Source organism: Phyllostomus hastatus, unplaced genomic scaffold, assembly GCF_019186645.2.
Source record: "Phyllostomus hastatus isolate PE091 unplaced genomic scaffold, TTU_PhHast_1.1 phas_scaffold_182, whole genome shotgun sequence".
Lineage (NCBI taxonomy): Eukaryota > Metazoa > Chordata > Mammalia > Chiroptera > Phyllostomidae > Phyllostomus > Phyllostomus hastatus.
Window position 1 is genome coordinate 17,471,309 of NW_025334013.1, and position 18,814 is coordinate 17,490,122.

At 40.1% G+C, this 18,814-nt stretch overlaps 1 protein-coding gene and 1 long non-coding RNA gene across 2 annotated transcripts in view; one reads left to right on the forward strand and one right to left on the reverse strand.

Annotated features, from left to right (window-relative positions):
• Positions 1 to 13,008, forward strand: part of STX12 (syntaxin 12) — a 32,791-nt gene extending 19,783 nt beyond the window's left edge. Inside the window, exons 4-9 of the mRNA XM_045859890.1 lie at positions 259 to 396; positions 4,007 to 4,050; positions 5,430 to 5,535; positions 8,603 to 8,675; positions 9,949 to 10,031; positions 11,496 to 13,008. Of these exons, the coding sequence (XP_045715846.1) occupies positions 259 to 396; positions 4,007 to 4,050; positions 5,430 to 5,535; positions 8,603 to 8,675; positions 9,949 to 10,031; positions 11,496 to 11,591 (540 nt within the window). The 3' untranslated portion in view covers positions 11,592 to 13,008. The remainder of the gene's footprint in view (positions 1 to 258; positions 397 to 4,006; positions 4,051 to 5,429; positions 5,536 to 8,602; positions 8,676 to 9,948; positions 10,032 to 11,495) is intronic.
• A 1,961-nt stretch (positions 13,009 to 14,969) lies between these two features.
• Positions 14,970 to 18,719, reverse strand: LOC123832291. The gene is made up of 3 exons (XR_006788023.1): positions 18,500 to 18,719; positions 17,724 to 17,788; positions 14,970 to 15,254 (listed from the first exon to the last, which is right to left on the reverse strand). It is a non-coding gene; the product is annotated as an uncharacterized LOC123832291 (long non-coding RNA).
• Between the last annotated feature and the right edge of the window lie 95 nt (positions 18,720 to 18,814).

The window sequence follows — 18,814 nt, forward strand, 5'->3', positions numbered from 1 at the left end:
TCCCTCTGAAATTACCTTACAAGGTAAATGTCACCCAGTTCCCAGGTTTGTCAGAATGAAAATTCTGATGTGGCCTATAATATTAACCAGGGGTTTGAGTTAGTGAAGAACAAAAGTATTCATTTAAGGGAGAGCTTATTTCATAGTAATTTTGCTAGTAAGGAATCTTTAGGGGGTATAATATTGCTCTTAATGGGTATTAAAACCAAATGATTTGTACTTACTATGCAATTTCAAATTTTTGTTTAATTTCCTTAGCGCCAGCAGAGACTTCAGAAGGAACGCCTCATGAATGACTTCTCGGCAGCCTTAAACAATTTCCAGGCTGTGCAGAGAAGGGTATCTGAAAAGGAAAAGGAGAGCATTGCCAGAGCAAGAGCTGGATCTCGACTTTCTGTAAGTTCATTCCCCAAAGAAGACCTTTGCAAATTTCAGGATGTTCTTTCCTAAATCTTTTTTTTTCCCTCTGACCATTGGCCTTTATTTACTATCCGCCCAAATAATAAATATAGGCATTAGCTGCTGCGAAAATGTCAGATTGATATAACCTGTGTAAAAGAAATAATGTTTTACATGGTCAAAGACCAGAAAGAAAAGTGCACAAAGGTTTTAAAAAATGACAGGTAGAGTTACATGTGATTTTTTTTTTTTTTTATCATACTGGCCTTCCATTAAAAACTTAAAAAAAGAGAAAGAATTCATCTGTTTTTTAGAATATAGTAGGCTGGGTTATTTGGACTAGCTTTCTCTTTGAAAGGAATTAACAAACACTAGATTTTAATAGCCCAAGTTCTCAAAAGCTCCTACGAGCCATGAACATTTTAAGGTCAAAATCTAAGAGAAGGTAAGAACCTATAGAGGTAAGCAGAGCACTGAACCTGCTTTTGCCCTTGAGTACATTTACTAAAGAGAAACTTGAACTTCAGTTTTGATGTTCTCATGGCATGAGGGTGAATAACAGTCAGAGCTCAGGGTCCATGCAAGGTGGAGAATCTACAGGAAGATGCTCCTCAAATTAAACTGGGCCCCAAAAGACCACATCCCCCAGTAGATTGCAAAAAGATTGCATTAGCACTGAGCTGAGCAGGTAGAGGGCAGCAGGAGGGAGGGGAAATCCAGACTGTAAGCTGTACCACAAAGTAACCGTTAGGCAAATTGACTACACAAATTCCTACCACCTGAATGGTGCAAAAGCCTTAAGCTTCAAGTAGTCTAGCACTGGTAGAGTACCTAGGTGCCAGGAAAAAGCAAATAGAAATCCTCTCTGGTTAGACACCTTTATCCCAGTCCTGAAACAGTGCCCTCAAACATTTTCTGATGTGTGATCAAGCAGCATAGTATTAAAAATAACCAAGTACACAAGGAAACAACCCTGAAACAACAGTGAGGTGAAATAGACTTATGAAGGCTTCTTTTTTAGAAAACTTTATTGATTTGAGAGACAGACAGACAGACATCGATTTGTGGTTCCACTTATTTGTGCATTCATTGCTTGCTGCTTGTATGTGCCCTGCCCAGAGACTGAAATGGAAACCTCGGCATATTGGGACGATGCTCTAACCAACTGAGCTACCCAGTTAGGGCTTACTAAGACTGCTTATTAGAATTACAAAACAACTGTACTTACTGTGTTTAAAGAAATAAAAGAAAGATTTGAAAACATCTGTAAGAAGCAGGAAACTATGCAAAGCTTTGGGAAAATGTGAAAAGATTTTCTAGAATTGAAAAATATAATATGGAACTTAAAAACTTCATGGATGAGTGGTTTTCATAAAAAATAGATTAGAAGATATTATCCAACATGTGGGAAAGGGGGTTAAGAAGGTAAATAGGGAAGAAAGATTGTGAGAAATAAAGAATGAAGTGAGAGGATCTGACAGTTTTAATTGGAGTTACAGAGCAAGAATAGAACAAACATAGAACAGAGATATTTGAAGAGAAAATGGGTGGTAATATTTTACAGCTAATGAAAGACACTAATCTGTAGTTTCAAGAAGCTGACCAATCCCAGGAGGGATATATAAACATTCTCATCTAGTACATAAAGGAGAAACTTCAGAACATCAAAGACAAAGAGGAAAAGCATAAAAACAACCAGGGAAAAACAATGGAATGCTCTAAAGACGCAATAGTTAGTTAGATTGACAGTTGACTGTCATCAGCAACAGTGGAAGCCAGCGGAGAGCCCCCTTCAATGTTCTGTAGGACAGTACTGGCTACATAGAGTTCTAAACCCATTGAAAGTGGATATCCAGAATGAAGGCCAAAGAGAGCTTGCTATCAGCAACTATCTTTTGGAATTGCAGATTGAAACCCAAATGACGTATTATTCCATGTCCAAGAGAAGGGCAAAATTTGTAGATTCTGTGAACACCAAGCATTTTTGTTATGGATACAATGCAACAAGAACTTTTCTGCCTGGCCAGTGGTAGTATGATTTGAACAATCACTGGCAAACATTTTGGCTGTACCTTCAGAACACATGTATGTATACCTTATGACCCAGCAGTTCTACCCTAGAAAAAACTGTGTATGTTGGTACCAGGATATGTACAAGAATGTTCATGGCAGCATTATTTGTAGTAGTCAAAAGTTGGAAGCATCCAAATATCCATCAACTGTAGAATAGATAAATACATTGTGACATATTCATATACTATAATATCATACAGCAAAGAAAAACAAACCAGTTACATTTCAGCATCAGGGACAGGTATGGCACAATCCGGTATGATCCAATCAAAGCATGAAAGAATACAAACCAGACAACATAATCGTATTCATGTAACATTCAAAATCAGGCAATATAATATTAAATAAAGATGCATATCATTATATATGTAAAATATGAGAAAATGATGATCACAAAGTCGGGATAATGGTTACTTTAAAGGAGAGGGAGGGGTTGTAACTGGAGAAGAGCACTCAGGTCGGCTCTGGGACACTAGTGGTGTTTTATTTCTCAACCTGGGGATAAAGTAAACACTTTTTTAAAAATCCCACAGTGTTCCTGTGCATGAATAGAATTTTGGAAATTGAAAAAAAAACTTTTATCCTGGGAAAGCTTTTTAAAAATGGGAATAGATCCCTCTTTTAACATTTTTTTCCAGTTTCTTAATTATAAAATTAAACACATCCATTAGATTGATTTTTGAAGTGAGTTTGCTACTTAAGTACCTAATGTGCTGTAAGTGTCCATTTTTAAAAATATATTTTTTTAAGATTTCATTTACTTATTTTTTAGAGAGAAGGGAAATAAAAAAGAGTGGGAGAGAAACATCAGTGTGTGGTTGCCTCTCATGTGCCCCTCCACCAGGGGCCTGGCCCACAACCCAGGCATGTGCCCTGACTGGGAATCGAACCAGCAACCCTTTGGTTTGCAGACCAGCACTCAATGCATTGAGCCACACCAACCAGGGCCATTTTTAAAAATCTTTATATGTTCTAAAAATTTGTTTCAAGTTTTCAACTTTCCCTTAATCTACCTCCCTCCAATTTTTAAATTGGTTATCATTTATTATTACTTTTTTCTTTAGAGTTTTTTTTTATCCTCATCCGAAGACATGCTTATTGATTTTAGAGAGAGAGGAAAGGAGAGAAACATCAATTGATTGCCTTTTGGGTGTACCCCAGCCTGGGACTGAACCCACTACCTAGGCATGTGCCCTGACTGGGAATTGAACCTGAAACTTTTAGTTTGTGGGACAACACTCAACCAACTGAGCCCACTGACCAGGGCCATTATCACGTTTAATCCTCTCTTTTGCCCATATTCTCTCCATCCTGTCTAGTGTAGTTTCTGTTCTGAGCCCAACCTGGAAGGCAGATTTGCTTTCTCCCCCATTTCCTAGTCAAGACAGATGCCAGAGCCCTGTGCCTTCCTATGTAGATCCGGTTGGAGCCGAGGGATGTAGCTTCTTTACACGCTAGCTAAAGGAAGCTATTGTTTTGTGTGTCTCTGACATGTTTCTGGATATCAGTGGCAATAACGCCCTCTGCTTTCTAGGCGGAAGAGAGGCAAAGAGAGGAGCAGCTCGTCTCTTTTGACAGGTAAAGGAATTATCAGACAACCTGCTGGCTAGTCGAGATAGGATTCTGTTCTGTTCTGTTCTATTCTATTCTATTCTGTTCTATTCTATTCCTTTTAACTTTAAAAATCAGTGAGGAAAAAAAAGTGGAAAAAACAAGGGGAGACCTGGTGTGGGTAATTTATAATCCACCAAATCAAACAAAAACATCAAAACCGTGGGTTTTCCCAAGGTCTTTGAATTATGTGAGGAATGCTTTCAAGGTGAAGAAAAATTCCAGGAATCCCCTGATGCCTGTGTTGGGGAGAGAGCCTGGCTCATTAGGAATAAGTAGTGAGCCACAAATCTACAGATTAGGAGGTCTAGACATTTTATCTCTAATTGAGATTTATCATTTTATCTTTAATTTGTCAAAGTTATTGGGTCTCTGTTTACTCATCTCTAAAATGGAGACAACTCATTTTTCTAGGAGTATTGAAAGAGAAAGCCGTTTGCATCTGAAAAATGTCTCCATTCTTCAAACTGTATCAGCTATAGTAGGTCCTCGAATAACACCATTTTGTTCAATGTCATTTCCTTATAACCTTGACTAGATGCCCTGGGAACTTAATTCTTGTTTATATCAACTAGCCTCTATGTGTTGTTTTGCTTAAAGTCACAGAATACGTTATGAACACCTCAAAGGGGTGCTGTATTATGCAGCTTTCTGTCTCCAGCACATGAAGGAAATTTTTAAAATAATGTCAAGATGACATATGATTTATGCATACTGTTGGAAAAAATGCTTAATACTGGATTTTCAAAGTGTTTCATGTCTAGCATAATGTATGCCGTGCCTGTCTCCTAAATAGGGTACCCGAAGAGTTATAACATTTCGCTAACTTTTTACTTTGGTTTTCTGTTAAGAGGTATTTAACCCAAAGCATAATCTCAAGATCTCTGAAAACCAGGAGGTGTCTTTCTGTTGGACTGCCAGGTCGTTTAGCCTCCTCTTCTCCTTCCATTTAGTGCCCGAGATAGCCGCACAGCTAGCACTTCGAGAGTGCCCTGGAAGAGAACGGGCCAGTATATGCTTCACTGACTTCAAATCTCTGCCTATTGTCCTTGTCTAGCAAGCCCTAGCAAGACTGTAGAGTGTACCCCCAAATGGAAACAGCAGGGAGTCCCATGCCTCATAATTCTGCCTCATCTCGGTCTCACCTGCGAAAGCTGGGACTTTGTTTTCTTGGTGTTATCGGGCCCTTTGCCTCTGGATATGCAGAGTGCAGCCCCGAGGGGCCTTGCGTTGATCGATACCGGAGGATTTGTCCTTGGGTAGGCTCTTTGGCCATAGAGATGTTGTAGGTGTCTCGTGCACACCTTTGAGAGGAGGAGTGAACTAGAGTGCCTGTCCCCCTGTAGCCACGAGGAATGGAACCAGATGCAGAGCCAGGAGGATGAAGTGGCCATCACCGAACAGGATCTGGAACTTATTAAAGAGAGGGAAACAGCGATTCGGCAGCTGGAGGTGAGAGGTCATGTTTTTTTTTGTTTCACTTGATGTATCTATACTGTATAATCCACCTGGGTTTTCTCTCAGTGATTATGAGAAAACATGAAGTGAGTCACTGTGTGATTTGGATATTATGTTTCAGTGTAATCAGTGGTGAATTTGAACAACTGTTATGGTGGTAATTGGCCACGGTTCCCAAGAATACCCAGTTCCTTTTCTCAGTCACCATGTCTTCTATGGTGTCCACGAGAATATGCATGGAGAGCAGAGCAAGGCAAACAGATATTGTCTTGCTCATTAAGACTTTACCCCCAAACCTCAGTGCCAGTCCCTGGGTTAGGTGGGGCTCTACTGGGAGCCCCTTTGCTTAGTCTGAGTAGCTCAGAATAAAAGTAAGCCAAGAAGTTTGCTCCTTTTTTGTGCATCCCAAACTCTAATCCTAAATCGTGGATATCACTTCAGTGGGGTGGAGAAAGTAGAACAGGTTTTAGGTGGCGGTTGAAAGGGAGATATTAGGGCCTTTCTTACCTGAGTTTCCCACTGTAACTTTGCGCAGTGACCAGTAAAACATCCTTAGACCAGAGGACTGCCATCCCTGAAGGGGCGGTAGGGAAAGGAAGGTTGTAGAGAGGAGAAACTTTGAACTCCTCCTTGACCTTCACCTGTGGCTCTGAACCCTGACAGCACATTGGAATCACTTGGACAGTTTTTTAATGCCTTAGCTCTCATGCTCTACACACCAATTATTAGTTTGGACTTTGTGAACCTCCTGTCTTTTGTAGGTTAAAACTGGGCAAATCACAAGAGGCCCTGGGCATGGATTTTTTCTTTTTTCTTTTTTTAATTTTCCAGATGATAATATGCAGTCAGGGTTGAGACCCACTGTGCCCTGGATCCCATCAGTACCTGGTCTTAAATGGGACAGTTCATCCTCAAGTTTGATTATTTAATTTCCTTCAAAGATATTGTATCTTTCTTTTTTTCACCTACTGCTACTAATCATCGACTTGGCTCGCTAACATCAGAAACACTGCTACAGTAGGGAGTGAGACACAGTGAGCTAAGGTGAGCACTGTAGCTAGTGGGCGTCAGGAATGGGAGGGGCACTTCGCATTTGACAGAGTCAATTCCACAGTCCTTAACCAGGCTCGGTTTCCATGTTCAGTTATTTCCCTATGTCTGACACACCAGCCCTGTTCTGATGAGAAAACAACACACTCCCGCGTGTCTCCTGCACTCTCGCACTACGCTTCTGACACTTCTGGCCACCAAAAGTGTGGGTTTTTTTCCACATCATGCAGTTTTGCCACACCAGCTGGCTATCCTACAATTTAACTCAATTCTGACACTATCTACCGGGAATTAGCACCAGCTCCCGAAGGTTGAATTCACTCCCACACTTCACACGCCAGTAGCAAGTCCAAATTGTCACCTGTACTTCTGACTGACAGGGTGTAGGCTCTAACTTGGAGGCTCCCAAACCCCCTTCTTGGTCTTGATTAATATGCTAGAGTGGCACACAGAACTCAGGAAAACAACTTCCTGGCTAGCTTACTGGCTTCTCATAGAAGAATGCAACGCAGGAATAGACAAATGGAAGAGACGCCAGGGCAGAGTGTGGGGGGAGGGACGCGGGGCTTCCATGCCCTCTCTGTGTGTGCCGCTCTCCCAGGACCTCCATGTGTTCAGCAGCCCGGGACTCTCAGAGCCCCATGTGCAGGACTGTTATGGAGGCTTCATTTCGTGGGCTTGGTTGATTACGTTACTGGCCGCTGGAGATTGAGTCAACCTCCAGTACCCCTCCCCTCCCCATACTGGGGCTGAAAGTTCCAACCACCTAATCACAAGGTTCGTTCCCCTGGCAACTATCCCCCATCCTTAGGGGCTATCCAGAAGTCAAGGTTTTTTTGGGTTTTTTTTTTTTTTTGAGATTTTATTTATTTATTTTTAGAGAGAGGGAAAGAGAAGGAGAAAGAGAGGGAGGGAAACATTGATGAGCGAGAGAAATATCCATCGGTTGCCTCTCACACGCCCCCAGCCAGGGACCTGGCCCACAACCCAGGCATGTGCCCTGATCGGGAACTGAACCGCAACCTTTTGGTTTGCTGGACGATGCCCAGCCCACTGAACCACACCAGTCAGGTCCTCAAAAGTCCAGTCTTTAGAGTGAATTCTGGTGTGGTTGAATGGGGCTTGTTATGAATAAATAACAGAAGACACCTTTGTCTTTGATCACTTAGGGAGTTCCACAGGTTTTAGGAGCTCTGTAAAGGGAATGGGATGAAGACCAAATATATATCATATCCATGTTATAACCAGGCTGGGCCTGTTGGCTCTAATAACACAGTTACCTTTCTGTTTATATGGCTTCTCTTCAGCTATAAGGCACAACTCAAGTCCTACCTCTTCTGCAAAGTCTGCCCTAAGCAATGTTCTGTATACCATTTATTAGTCATTTCCCACATAAAGCCCTTCTTATTAATGTTGTGTGAGCTAATCCCCTCAAGTCCCAGTCAGCTATTAAGCCCTTTTGTATCTACAGCAACTAGCACACTGTCCCAAGTATGGCAAATGTCTTTAAAGTTTAAAAAAAAAAAAGAGAGATGGGCTTTAGAGACATAATCCTAGCTGTGATGCTTCATTTTCTCGCTGACAAGCCATGTGACTGGACAAGTTACTTAACCTCTTTGAGCCCCATTATCCTCAAAGATACTTACTTAATAGAGTTACTGAACAATTAATTTAAATATAAAGGAGGCATAGTAACATAACTAAAACATCACGAACTTTTAATTCTCAGTCTGGCCACTTGCTAGCTGTGAGACCTTAGTATATAAGTCATTAAGCCTCTCTGAGCCCCAATTTTCTCTTCTATAGTATGGAGACAATACATGTCTCATTGGGTTGTCATGCAGACCAAGTAAGTAATAGTTAATAGTAACTAACACTTACACATGATTTATAAGCCTTAAAAACACATGTGTTATGTTAATAGCTTTAGGTATGTTACTAACTTTAGGTAAGTAGAGGAGCTGAATCTCTAACATGTTGCTCAATATTAGTTGTTTTCTGTGTTCCTTAGGCTGACATTTTGGATGTCAATCAGATATTTAAAGATTTAGCTATGATGATCCATGACCAAGGCGACCTGATTGGTATGTATTATTAGTACCTTTAACTCAAGGTGAGTTAGTAATATTTGTGTGCAGAGAAGTCAGTAAAATGTGTCTTAGGAATGCCATTTAAAAATTATTAAGTTCGGTTTCTTAGCATTTCTCTTACGTCGTCAAATGTCGAAGTTAAAGTGAGGCCTCAGTGGGTATTCAGCTCCATTTACTTGCCGTAGCCTCGTGGTAGGTCTTCTGCTGTTTAGGGTAGTAGCTGTGAGCTTCCCAACTTTATTTCTAGAAACTTTCACAATTCTGGGATTAGTAAGTCCTTTTTTAAGCTTTCTAATAGGAAATAATTTCAAGTTCATAAAAAGTTGCAAAAATGCTACAAGGAAGTCCTTTGTAATCTTTACCCAGGCTTACCTCTTGTTAATATTCTACCTCATTTGCTTTTTATTTGCTCTTACTCTTTTTCTCTATATAATGTGTCAAACAAAAAAAAATTAATTTCCATGGCTGAAAGCCTTTTTAAAAGAAAAGGGTTTATTAGGCCACTGCTAGCAAAAAAAGACCAGTCTTGGGGCATAGAGTTGAAACCCCCAGCAGCATGGCTAGGTAGGAAAGACAGCACGTTCGTCATCCTGGAGTTCTGCCAGCATTTATGTATCCGATAGTGGGGAGAAAGATGGAAGCCCTTCTGAAAGGATGACATTAGCTGTGACAAAGGGGATGGGAGAAGGTGAAGCAAGGTCAGTTCTGGGGTAGGTGCAGTCCCCAAGAAAGAAGTGTCCACTCCTGTGAATTAGCTGTGGGCAGCAGGTTGGAATGTTCATATGTAAATAAGAAGCCGAGGCTTCTGGGGTTCCATGGCACCTGGCTATTCTCTCTTTTAGATAATTGTAGAAATAGCCACCTGGAAATTAAAACTAAATTCCAACAGATATGCATAAATGTGAGCAGTCTTTTGTCAGAGCTGGTCCATGGCTATTAACAGATTAACTGTCTCTTTATCTTACTCTGCAGCTGCTATAGTTTTAATTTAGAAAACCTTAGAATTTTTTTTCTTGTCAAATGTATATACATAACTTTTCTGAACCATTTGTAGGTAAGTTGCATACTTCATAACCCTTCCCCCTACACATTTCAGTGTTTATTTCCAAAGAATAGGGCTATTTCTTACAGGGTTAGTAACGTTTGATATTGTGGCTGGATAGTTGCAATGGTGGTGGTGAAACCAGGACCCATCAGAAGTTTGTTGAATTTGCAGTCTTGAAACACCAGAGTTTGGTAAAATGTCCACTGCCTTCCTTTTTTGCAGATAGCATAGAAGCCAATGTGGAAAGCTCAGAGGTGCATGTGGAAAGAGCCACTGACCAGTTACAGCGAGCTGCTTACTATCAGGTAAAAGAAGGTACCCGAGAAAGTCACTCTGTACCACAGACTTTATGGGCCATCAGAATAGACTAGTGATTTTCAATAAGAATAATTTTTATTCATTCACACTGGATGGCTGTTGTTGTTTTGGTTGTCATTTTTTTATTTGACAGACTAAGGGAAAAGAGATCAGTGCCCCTGACTAAATAGTCAGGTGTTGCATGTTTTAAAAATTGTAGCGCACTGGTGGGAAATCACTGCGATGAGTTAACACATTGAGCATAGTTGCAGCCCTTTGCTTAGGCTTTAGTTGGAGGCAAGAAGATGTAATTGCAGTTCCACTTCCATTTTTAGTATTTTCTTTTGCAGAGAGATCTACAAAAAGACATCAGACCTTGGATAAACTTATATAAAAGCCTGTTAGCTACAGAGCTAACCCCCGGAAGCTAGCTTGATACTTAAATCTGGTTGAAGGCTACTTTTAAGTCCTAAACAGTTGAACTCTGTTTCAGTTAGGGTGACGATTGATACAAAGTAGGACTTTGCAGACACTTTCTGTTGACTTTGCCATAGAGAGTGGATGTAGGATCAGCTCTGATGGCTATTTACCCGTGAATAAGTAGGGGTTTATCATTTGGGTTTTTTTTTAATCTGTGAATAAATAGGGGTTGATTGCTTTACTTTCTATAACGTGACATTCTTTTACATACTAGTTGAAACTGGTTTTATGACTCATCTGGGTCTTTGTGTACAGATACTATGAATGAGGTCCATCTCATTTCTCAATGTGGTGTTGCATGGCTTTTTAGAAATAACTAGCATTTCAGTCATTTTTCCTGTTCCATTTCCTAGGATAGCTGTATTTTACCTGGGAATATTCTTAAATTTGTATTTAATAATAGTGTTTCCTTTTAAAACTAAATGATGACTTTAGTATCCAACAGCAAAGGAATAAAGTAAATCATCTACATCTACTCAGTGTTATGTGGGAATTAAAAGAGGTGTTTATGAAAGGTTTATAATAACAAAAATTTTATGCTAAAATGTTAAGTGAGAAAAACATCAAACATCATACAGTATGATCCCAATTATATGAAATAACAGTTTGTTTCGGTAAAAGATCAGGAGGAAATATAGTCAAAATGTCAGTACCTTTATCTGTGGGTGATTATTTTCTTTCTGCCTGTCTGTATTTTTTATAACAAACATAACATTTTATAATAGGTATAAAACCTTTATTAATATACATATGCACAAATAAGTTATTTTATTGCAAATAATGCCTAGCTAAATTGTATTTGGGAACCTGGAATCCAAAGTTGCACCACTGCCTAGCTGTGGTAACTGTTAAGGTTTTGGGCAGGTCTCTGCATATTTATTCATGGAGAGAGTAAATTTCGAATTACCAGGAGGCAGATTTATGAAGCACTCTTAGAATAAAAAAATCCTACTTGTTTCATGAGTATCTTCTGCACACATTTCTCTTCTCAGAAAAAATCTCGCAAGAAGATCTGTATCCTGGTGCTTGTCCTGTCAGTGATTGTTGCTGTCTTCGCACTTGTTATGTGGATAGTTTATGGAAAGTGATTGCTTCGGAGCCTTCTCCCACTGAACTGTTTTCAAGGGCAAGTGCTTGCTGGAGTCTGCCAGAACAAACTGATCACAGGAAGAGAGCATATATCAGAACGTCCTGTAATTATTTAGTTAGAAACTACTAACCAGTCCTTGGAATTAGTGACCTCTAGAGGCAGTAATTATCCATTTATGTATACATTGTACTGATTTCTCAAATTAGGAATTGATTTGTATTTTGCTTTCTCTTCTATTCTGATTGCCCTTTATCCCAAATGTTTACTGAAAATTTCATTCTAGATATTCTTGTTTTAACAGGTGACACTACAGTCTTGTAAATTGTCTTTTTATGTATACACAAGATTTACCTTTTTACTAGCAACTGAGAATTACTTTCTGGCACCCAGCATATTGGAATTTGTCAGAAACGTAAAAGAAGCCAGCAGTTTTTATTATTTAACATTTTAAGTTGAATTTTTAAGAAGCCTATTCTCCATCTGCTTGGAAAGATTTTGGCAGTGTATTTAACTAGAAAGTAAAAAATTGCACATGTGGTCCAGATTAAATGAGAAGTATCTAGGTGAGCTTACCAGGTGTTGAGGTACACATTACTCTGGGTATAAAGTTTGCTTTATTACCTGCTGATGTCATCCACAGCAGCTCACCCATACACACACTAAACCATCATGTTTACTGTCTGAAGAGACTAATTTCATTAGCATTACTATATTCCAAGGTGTCCCTCTCCACCTGCCTGTATAGAAAGGGATAATTAGACAAAGCATGCTTTTGGAAAGCCACTAGGAGTTGTGTAGAATGATTTAATCTTTTTGGTGGTGTCGTTCAGTTGTGGTTCTGCATTTCTGGTGAATGATGAATGTTGCAGCCCAAACACCGCCCAGCCCTGTAAGGGTTGCTGGGTATTTGATGGCAGGAAGATTTTAAAAGCTAAACTGAAGTTGTTTTAAAATTTAGTGCTGTGAACCTGGCGATAAGGCAAAAGAAAGGTTCATTTTTGTAAATAATACTGGTTTGGAATAGTGATGTTAGACTTAATTTATGAACAAGGAATTAATCTCTCATAGTTTTAGACAAAAAAATGTTTCAATAAAAGATTGTTGTCTTGTAATATAAATATTTGTTCACTTCCCTTTTTCACAGGTCTAGGACAGTGAAAGGGAATGTGATTTCTTTAACCTCTCACATAAATGTGAATTGGGCCAAGAATTTCAGTTTGTCCTTAAGTGAATTAGAGGATTTGACTACCATGGGTATATTTATATTAATTTCTTCCATTCCTTTTCATGTTCCTTAACCTTCTTTTACTAAACTCATGTGAACAGTAGGGAAACAAGGGCCCAAATGCGTAAGGTTTTTTTGCACTCTTGCACCATTCTACCCACTTAATACAAATAAACACTTTAAAAACTTTTGTAGTAAGTTTTTATGAGTTACTTTCCTAACGGGGTAGTTATTAGGTCATGTGTTGTCCTCTAGAAAAGCTGAGACCTGCAGGAAGACCGGAGATTGGGAGGATTGGTGTGGGGGTGGAACAGGGCTGCTGCGGTCCCGTCCTTGAAAACCAGGATGCAGAGCTGCTGGGGAGTCACAGTGGCCCGGGCAGCAACTTCAGAGCTGATTCCTTGGTTCTATGATCCATGCCCCTTCAGCTCCAAATTATAGCTGGACTTGGATACATCATTTGTAACATTCCAGGCAATAAAAAGTCTTGATTGTGAAAAGCTATTTGCATTTGGGTAAAATGAAGCCACTGTAGTTCTGTTCTGTAATACTGTGTAATCCAGTGGTGGTGGTAATAGTGACCATAGGTAGCAAATATGACCTTGCCTAGAATTTGAATGGCCTGGAATTTGTGGCAGTTGCAAAGAGGTCAGATGATCCTAAAAGCCTATTCATAGAATCCTTATCTGTGTTCCCCGCCCCCCCCCCCCCCCCCCGTCATTGTGGGCACCATGGTCCAGGACAATGTTTCTTGACCATGGCTTCACATTAAAGACTAGAAAACTACTGATACCTGGGTACCCCTGCCAAAAGGTTCTAATGTAGTTAATTTGGAATATAGGCTAGGCATAGGGGCCTTTGAAAGGTCCAGCTAATTCTCATGTACAGCCATGGTTAAGAACCACTGGAGTGGAAGTCAAAAGCTAGACTTGGGTACTGAAGGCCTAGAGAATCTTAGCTCTGCCATTAACTTGCTGTAGGTATTTGGAAAAGTCACCTAACCCATAGGCCCCAAGTTTTAGCAACAGCTCTCTTCTAGTTGTGAAATTCTCTGATTATAAGGACCACAGGGGTTTGGTCTAAACATACACATTCTGTTTGCTTCTGTATTCCTTTCCTTTTCCTCGTTTCTTTTATGGAATGTTTGAGAAGTACTGGACAGATCTGGCATTCCCTCTTTAAGTCAATTAAAACTGTAGTACTGTATATGGTAAAGTAGAAATGCCAGGCTGACTACTTTCTCTGGGAATGTTCCAGAACAAGAACTCGTTAGCTGCTAGACTGATGTTTCCAGGGTAGGTTTGTCTTGTTTTGTTAAGGGGTGGTGACACTCTGTTTTACCATTGAGCAAAAATATCAAAGGGAAATTATCACTCAGTCAGTGCAAAGTAAAACACCCTCAGCCTTCTCCTTGCAGCTTTGTTCTTCTGTTCAGAGGCTGGCCTCAGTCATGGGAATGAAGCTTTTGCTTTTGGTCACTAAATGTGGACCAGAACCCAGTTCAGTTTTCAGTCTGTCCTGATTCCTAGTATCTCTAGGTTTCAGAGATTTTTTTCAGTATTGCCTTCCAGTGCTATGAAACACAACTACTTTGAAATCTCCATTTAACCAGGAATTGGTTTGAAAGGTTTTTGATTCCCAGCCTCTGATCTTACTTTTAAGGCAGGTGAATAGTTCATTTTAAATACCCAAAATGAAGTTTGATTGACAATGTAGCACTTAATTTTTAAAGATAAACTTGAAATAATAGAATTTTTAATGTTGGACTATGATTAAGGACCAAGCTTTTACCAGTCCATAGAGACATGAGAAAAGTGATATAATAGGCTTTTTAAAGTACTATCTTTGAGGCTAAGCTAATGACCTTTCAACTTTTTATTTTTTTAAGATTTTATTTATTTTTAGAGAGGGGAAGGGAGGGAGAAAGAGAGAGAGAGAAACATCAATGTGTTTGCCTTTCGCATGGCCCCTACTGGGGACCTGGCCCACAACCCAGGCATATGCCCTGACTGGGAATCAAAGCTGCGACCCTTTGGTTTGCAGCCTGTGCTGAATCCACTGAGCTACACCAGCCAGGGCACCTTCCAACTTTTTAAAACAAGGGTATTTCAAGATTATAATAATGAAAAGGTGGTGATACTAGATGGCAGTCTTCATTTTTATTTATTTTTTTTTAGTTTTTTGAGGGTGTGGGGAGCATATGGTAAAGAAGGAAACTTTATTCAATGCAAAACAGCACAGTTGCAATACAGCATAGCTCTGAAAACAGTACTGCTGTGGACGAGCTCTGGGGCCAGGCCCTTCTCCACCCAGCTCTGCTCCGCTGTGCTCCAGGAAGGTCTGCTGTGCTTCACGCTAGTCTGCTCCTGCTCTGCTCCACTCCTCTCTGGCAAGGCACCTGCATTCCAGCTCAGCCTGGAAAGCACAATCTTCAGTCTCTGGTGGAAAGGGAAAGTACACTCTGGCCATCTTCATTTCTTAAACCTACTTAGTTGGCACAATAAAAATCAACAGTCCAATAATTTTTTCCTGGTCCATGACAACTCTAACGTCTGAACTGCTTGCTCATTTGGACTTGCCCCATCACTTCACAACTGAAGAAGTTGAGGCCAGGAATGGCAGTCTACTACATGAACTGAAAGGCTTAAGGGATTGCTCTACATGTGAATGGTCACTTGTGGGGTAATATTTGAGCTCTTGCTACCAGCAGTTTACTATGCTAAATGTTTTGTTTTTTTTTTTTTTAAAGATTTCATTTATTTATTTTTAGAGAGAAGGGAAGGGAAGGAGAGAGGGAGAAAAACATCAATGTGTTTGTCTCTCACGTGCCCCCCCACCAGGGACCTGGCTCACAACCCAGGCACATGTGCTTACTGGGAATCGAACTGGCGACCCTTTGGTTTACAGGCTCATGCCCGATCCATTGAGCTACACCAGCCAGGGCAGATGTTTTGTATTTAATATTTCATACCCACAAAATCATTTTGGACATATATTTTTCTTGTCCCCTTTTTATGGATTAGGAAAACAAGACATGGTAAATAACCTGTCTATAGGCGCACTGTTTAGGAATGATGGAGCCAGGACTGGATCTCAAGCACTCAGACTTGAAAACCACACCTTTCAACACTAGACACTGTCTTCGAGCATCATTGATACAAACTATCCTACTCACCACCTCTTCCATGAAGCTTTCTCTAAAAATCTGGAGTGATGGCAGTTTCACCCAATTTTTCATGGACATCCTTTTGTTAGTACCTTGTGAACTTTTCATTAACCCCCAAGATAAATGAAGCCTCCTGCTTGTGCCATATATATACACAGTTGTTTTTTGTGTCTCCTTTTGATCCTTTGTGTTTAAGAAAGTTTTCTGGCCCTGAACTGTGTGGCACAGTTGGTTGGGCGTTCAGTCCCCTGCTGGGGCACGTACGGGAGGCAACCTATTGATGTTTCTCTCTCACATCGATGTCCTCTTTTCCCTCCCTTTCGTTCTCCCTAAAAATAAATAAAATGTAAGAAAAAAGAAAGTTTTTTGACATCAATATGCTCCTAATGTCTTAGATTCTACTCTAAGGAAGTCTCAATGTCTGAGAAATTAATCTGTCTTTGTTCAAAATCCAAAAGCTGCTAGCCAACAGCCTTTCCATTTCAAAGGTTAAGGGTCTAGAGTCTAGACCCTAGACTGATGCCCTCCAATTTGCTCATCTATACTGACATCATTGGTGCCCAAACAATGAGCCTTTTGCTTTATAAGGCCTAGGTAAGTGCAAGGTGCCCTCACATCACAAGCCAGTGTAAATATCAGCTGTGCTGAAAGCAGAAAACATGACCAAGGAGTAAAGAATTACAAGGGTAAGAATACAGCTTTCGATTTCTTGGGTTGGATAGTCAGCAATAGAAAGGATTAAATAATGGACCACACAAGGAAGTTGAGAATTGAAAGGCAAAGTTGACGTAGATGTTATCAGGTCACTCATAGCTAGAAATGGCTTTAATAGCACCTCACACCTTAAAGAGGCATAGAACCTCCAAGGCCTGCACAACCTCTGTAAATAAAAGAAACTTGTCCTTTTCTGTTAACACTCAAAACACTTTTGAGACTATTTAATTCCCTCTCAAGAATCATGTTCCCATGCTCAAGAGGAGAGCCATAGTCTGTTTACTTGAAACCAGGTTTAGAATTTGTATTTTCCCCATTCAGTCTAATCTTTGGAATCACAAGCTGGAAAAGAGGATGTTTATAGGTCATTTGGTAAGTCATCTGATCGATTAATATCCTTGCTGGATGAGTTTATTGTGCTTTTGAAGGCCAGAGGAAAAGGTGATTCTCCTACCTGCCTAAGAGTTGATCATTTTAAAATCCAAGTTATTGTGTTGCAGTTAAATCTTGATCCCTGGAGATGTCATTAAGGGCAAAATCTTTGAACAGGTTGATGTTCAGTTTAAAATCGAGGGCCAGTAAAAGGGAATCAAGAAAAGAAATAACTCCCTGATCATGTGCAGTAACTCTGGGTGAACAATTTTCAATTAATTTCTTTAAATACAAACAAACGGCCCTGGCTGGTGTGGCTCAGTGGGTTGAGTGCTGGCCAGTGAACTGAAGGGTTGCTAGTTCGAATCCCAGTCAGGGCACATGCCTGGGTTGTGAGCCAGGTCCCCAGTGGGGGAGGTCCAAGAAGCAATCACATATTGATATTTCTCTCCCTGCCTTCCCCTCTCTAAAAATAAATAAATAAAATCTTGAAGAAAACAACAGGTCAGAGAATCCATGCTTTCTACAAAAGTGAAAACTGGGCATTAGTATGTGATAATAAAGATGATTGTATCAACATCTAATTGTGCAGGACAGCTGATTAAAGAGCATGCCTTTGCCATCATCCAGATTTAGGTGTGAATCCCACTCACCTTTTGTTCTAGAGTGAGGCTGGGCAATTCGATCTCTCTGAACCTTCACTCAGCGATCATAATACCTATCTCAAGAGTGTTATGAAGATTTAAATGAGATGATCCATATAAAATACATACTTGCCCAAAGAAGCAAGCACCCAACAGACAAAGCCATTATAACCAGGGGCCCTGCTGATAGTCTCTCAATCAGCCATTGACCCAGGGTAGGCCTGAATCGTGTTTCCTTTCATGATTTAGTCACCATAACCAAAACTTACAAATCTAACGGGGCCACAGCTTGATTACTATTGAAGATTTGAATGCCTGTCTTCTGGTCAAATTGTTCCTGGCTCTACCTTGTCCAGACTTTATTTCATTAACAGACTATTTTGCAATGTATAATGTGCACTTTTCTGCCCAAATTTTTGAGGGAAAAATAAGGATACATATTATACATGGATACAATATTGTAAGGATACAATATTATACATATTATAACCTGAAACACCAGTATCTGTTCTTTTGTAATTGGTTACATAAAATATGTTCAAAATAAATGCTGAAATTCCTTTATAATACAAAAAACAAGTATCTAAACATAAATAAACAATTGAATTTTAAAATTATAAGTTTTTTTTTCTTGCAAGTTTGGGCCAAAGACGTGGGTGCACGTCACACACGGGATCGCATTGTACATGGCAAAATATCTGACCCCTCTAAAGCGGATTCCCATATAATTAATTTACCGAACGAAGCCCACGAGGCCCAGGTTTGGATTAGGAAGGGGAAGTGACCTTGCAGCTCTGCAGAGAAGTGCCGGAAGAGAAACAGAATGAATGATCACTGCAATTTCTGAGCTCTGCGCTCTAGCTCCTTCCTCTCCAGATTGGGGTGCAAGCCTGTAGCAAGGATGGAGTGGGAAGATTTAAGAGCTCAGAGGTATGGGGGGACCTACACCTCTCCTTAAAAGCACCTTTTCCTCAGACACCTCCCAGCTACGGAAAACTAGTTTTCGGAGACTCTTCCAGAGAAGGATAACTGTCTCAAACACTGAAACACACCTCAAAATCATCCCAGTCCACACCGCCACTAAAAGCGCCCGGTACGTG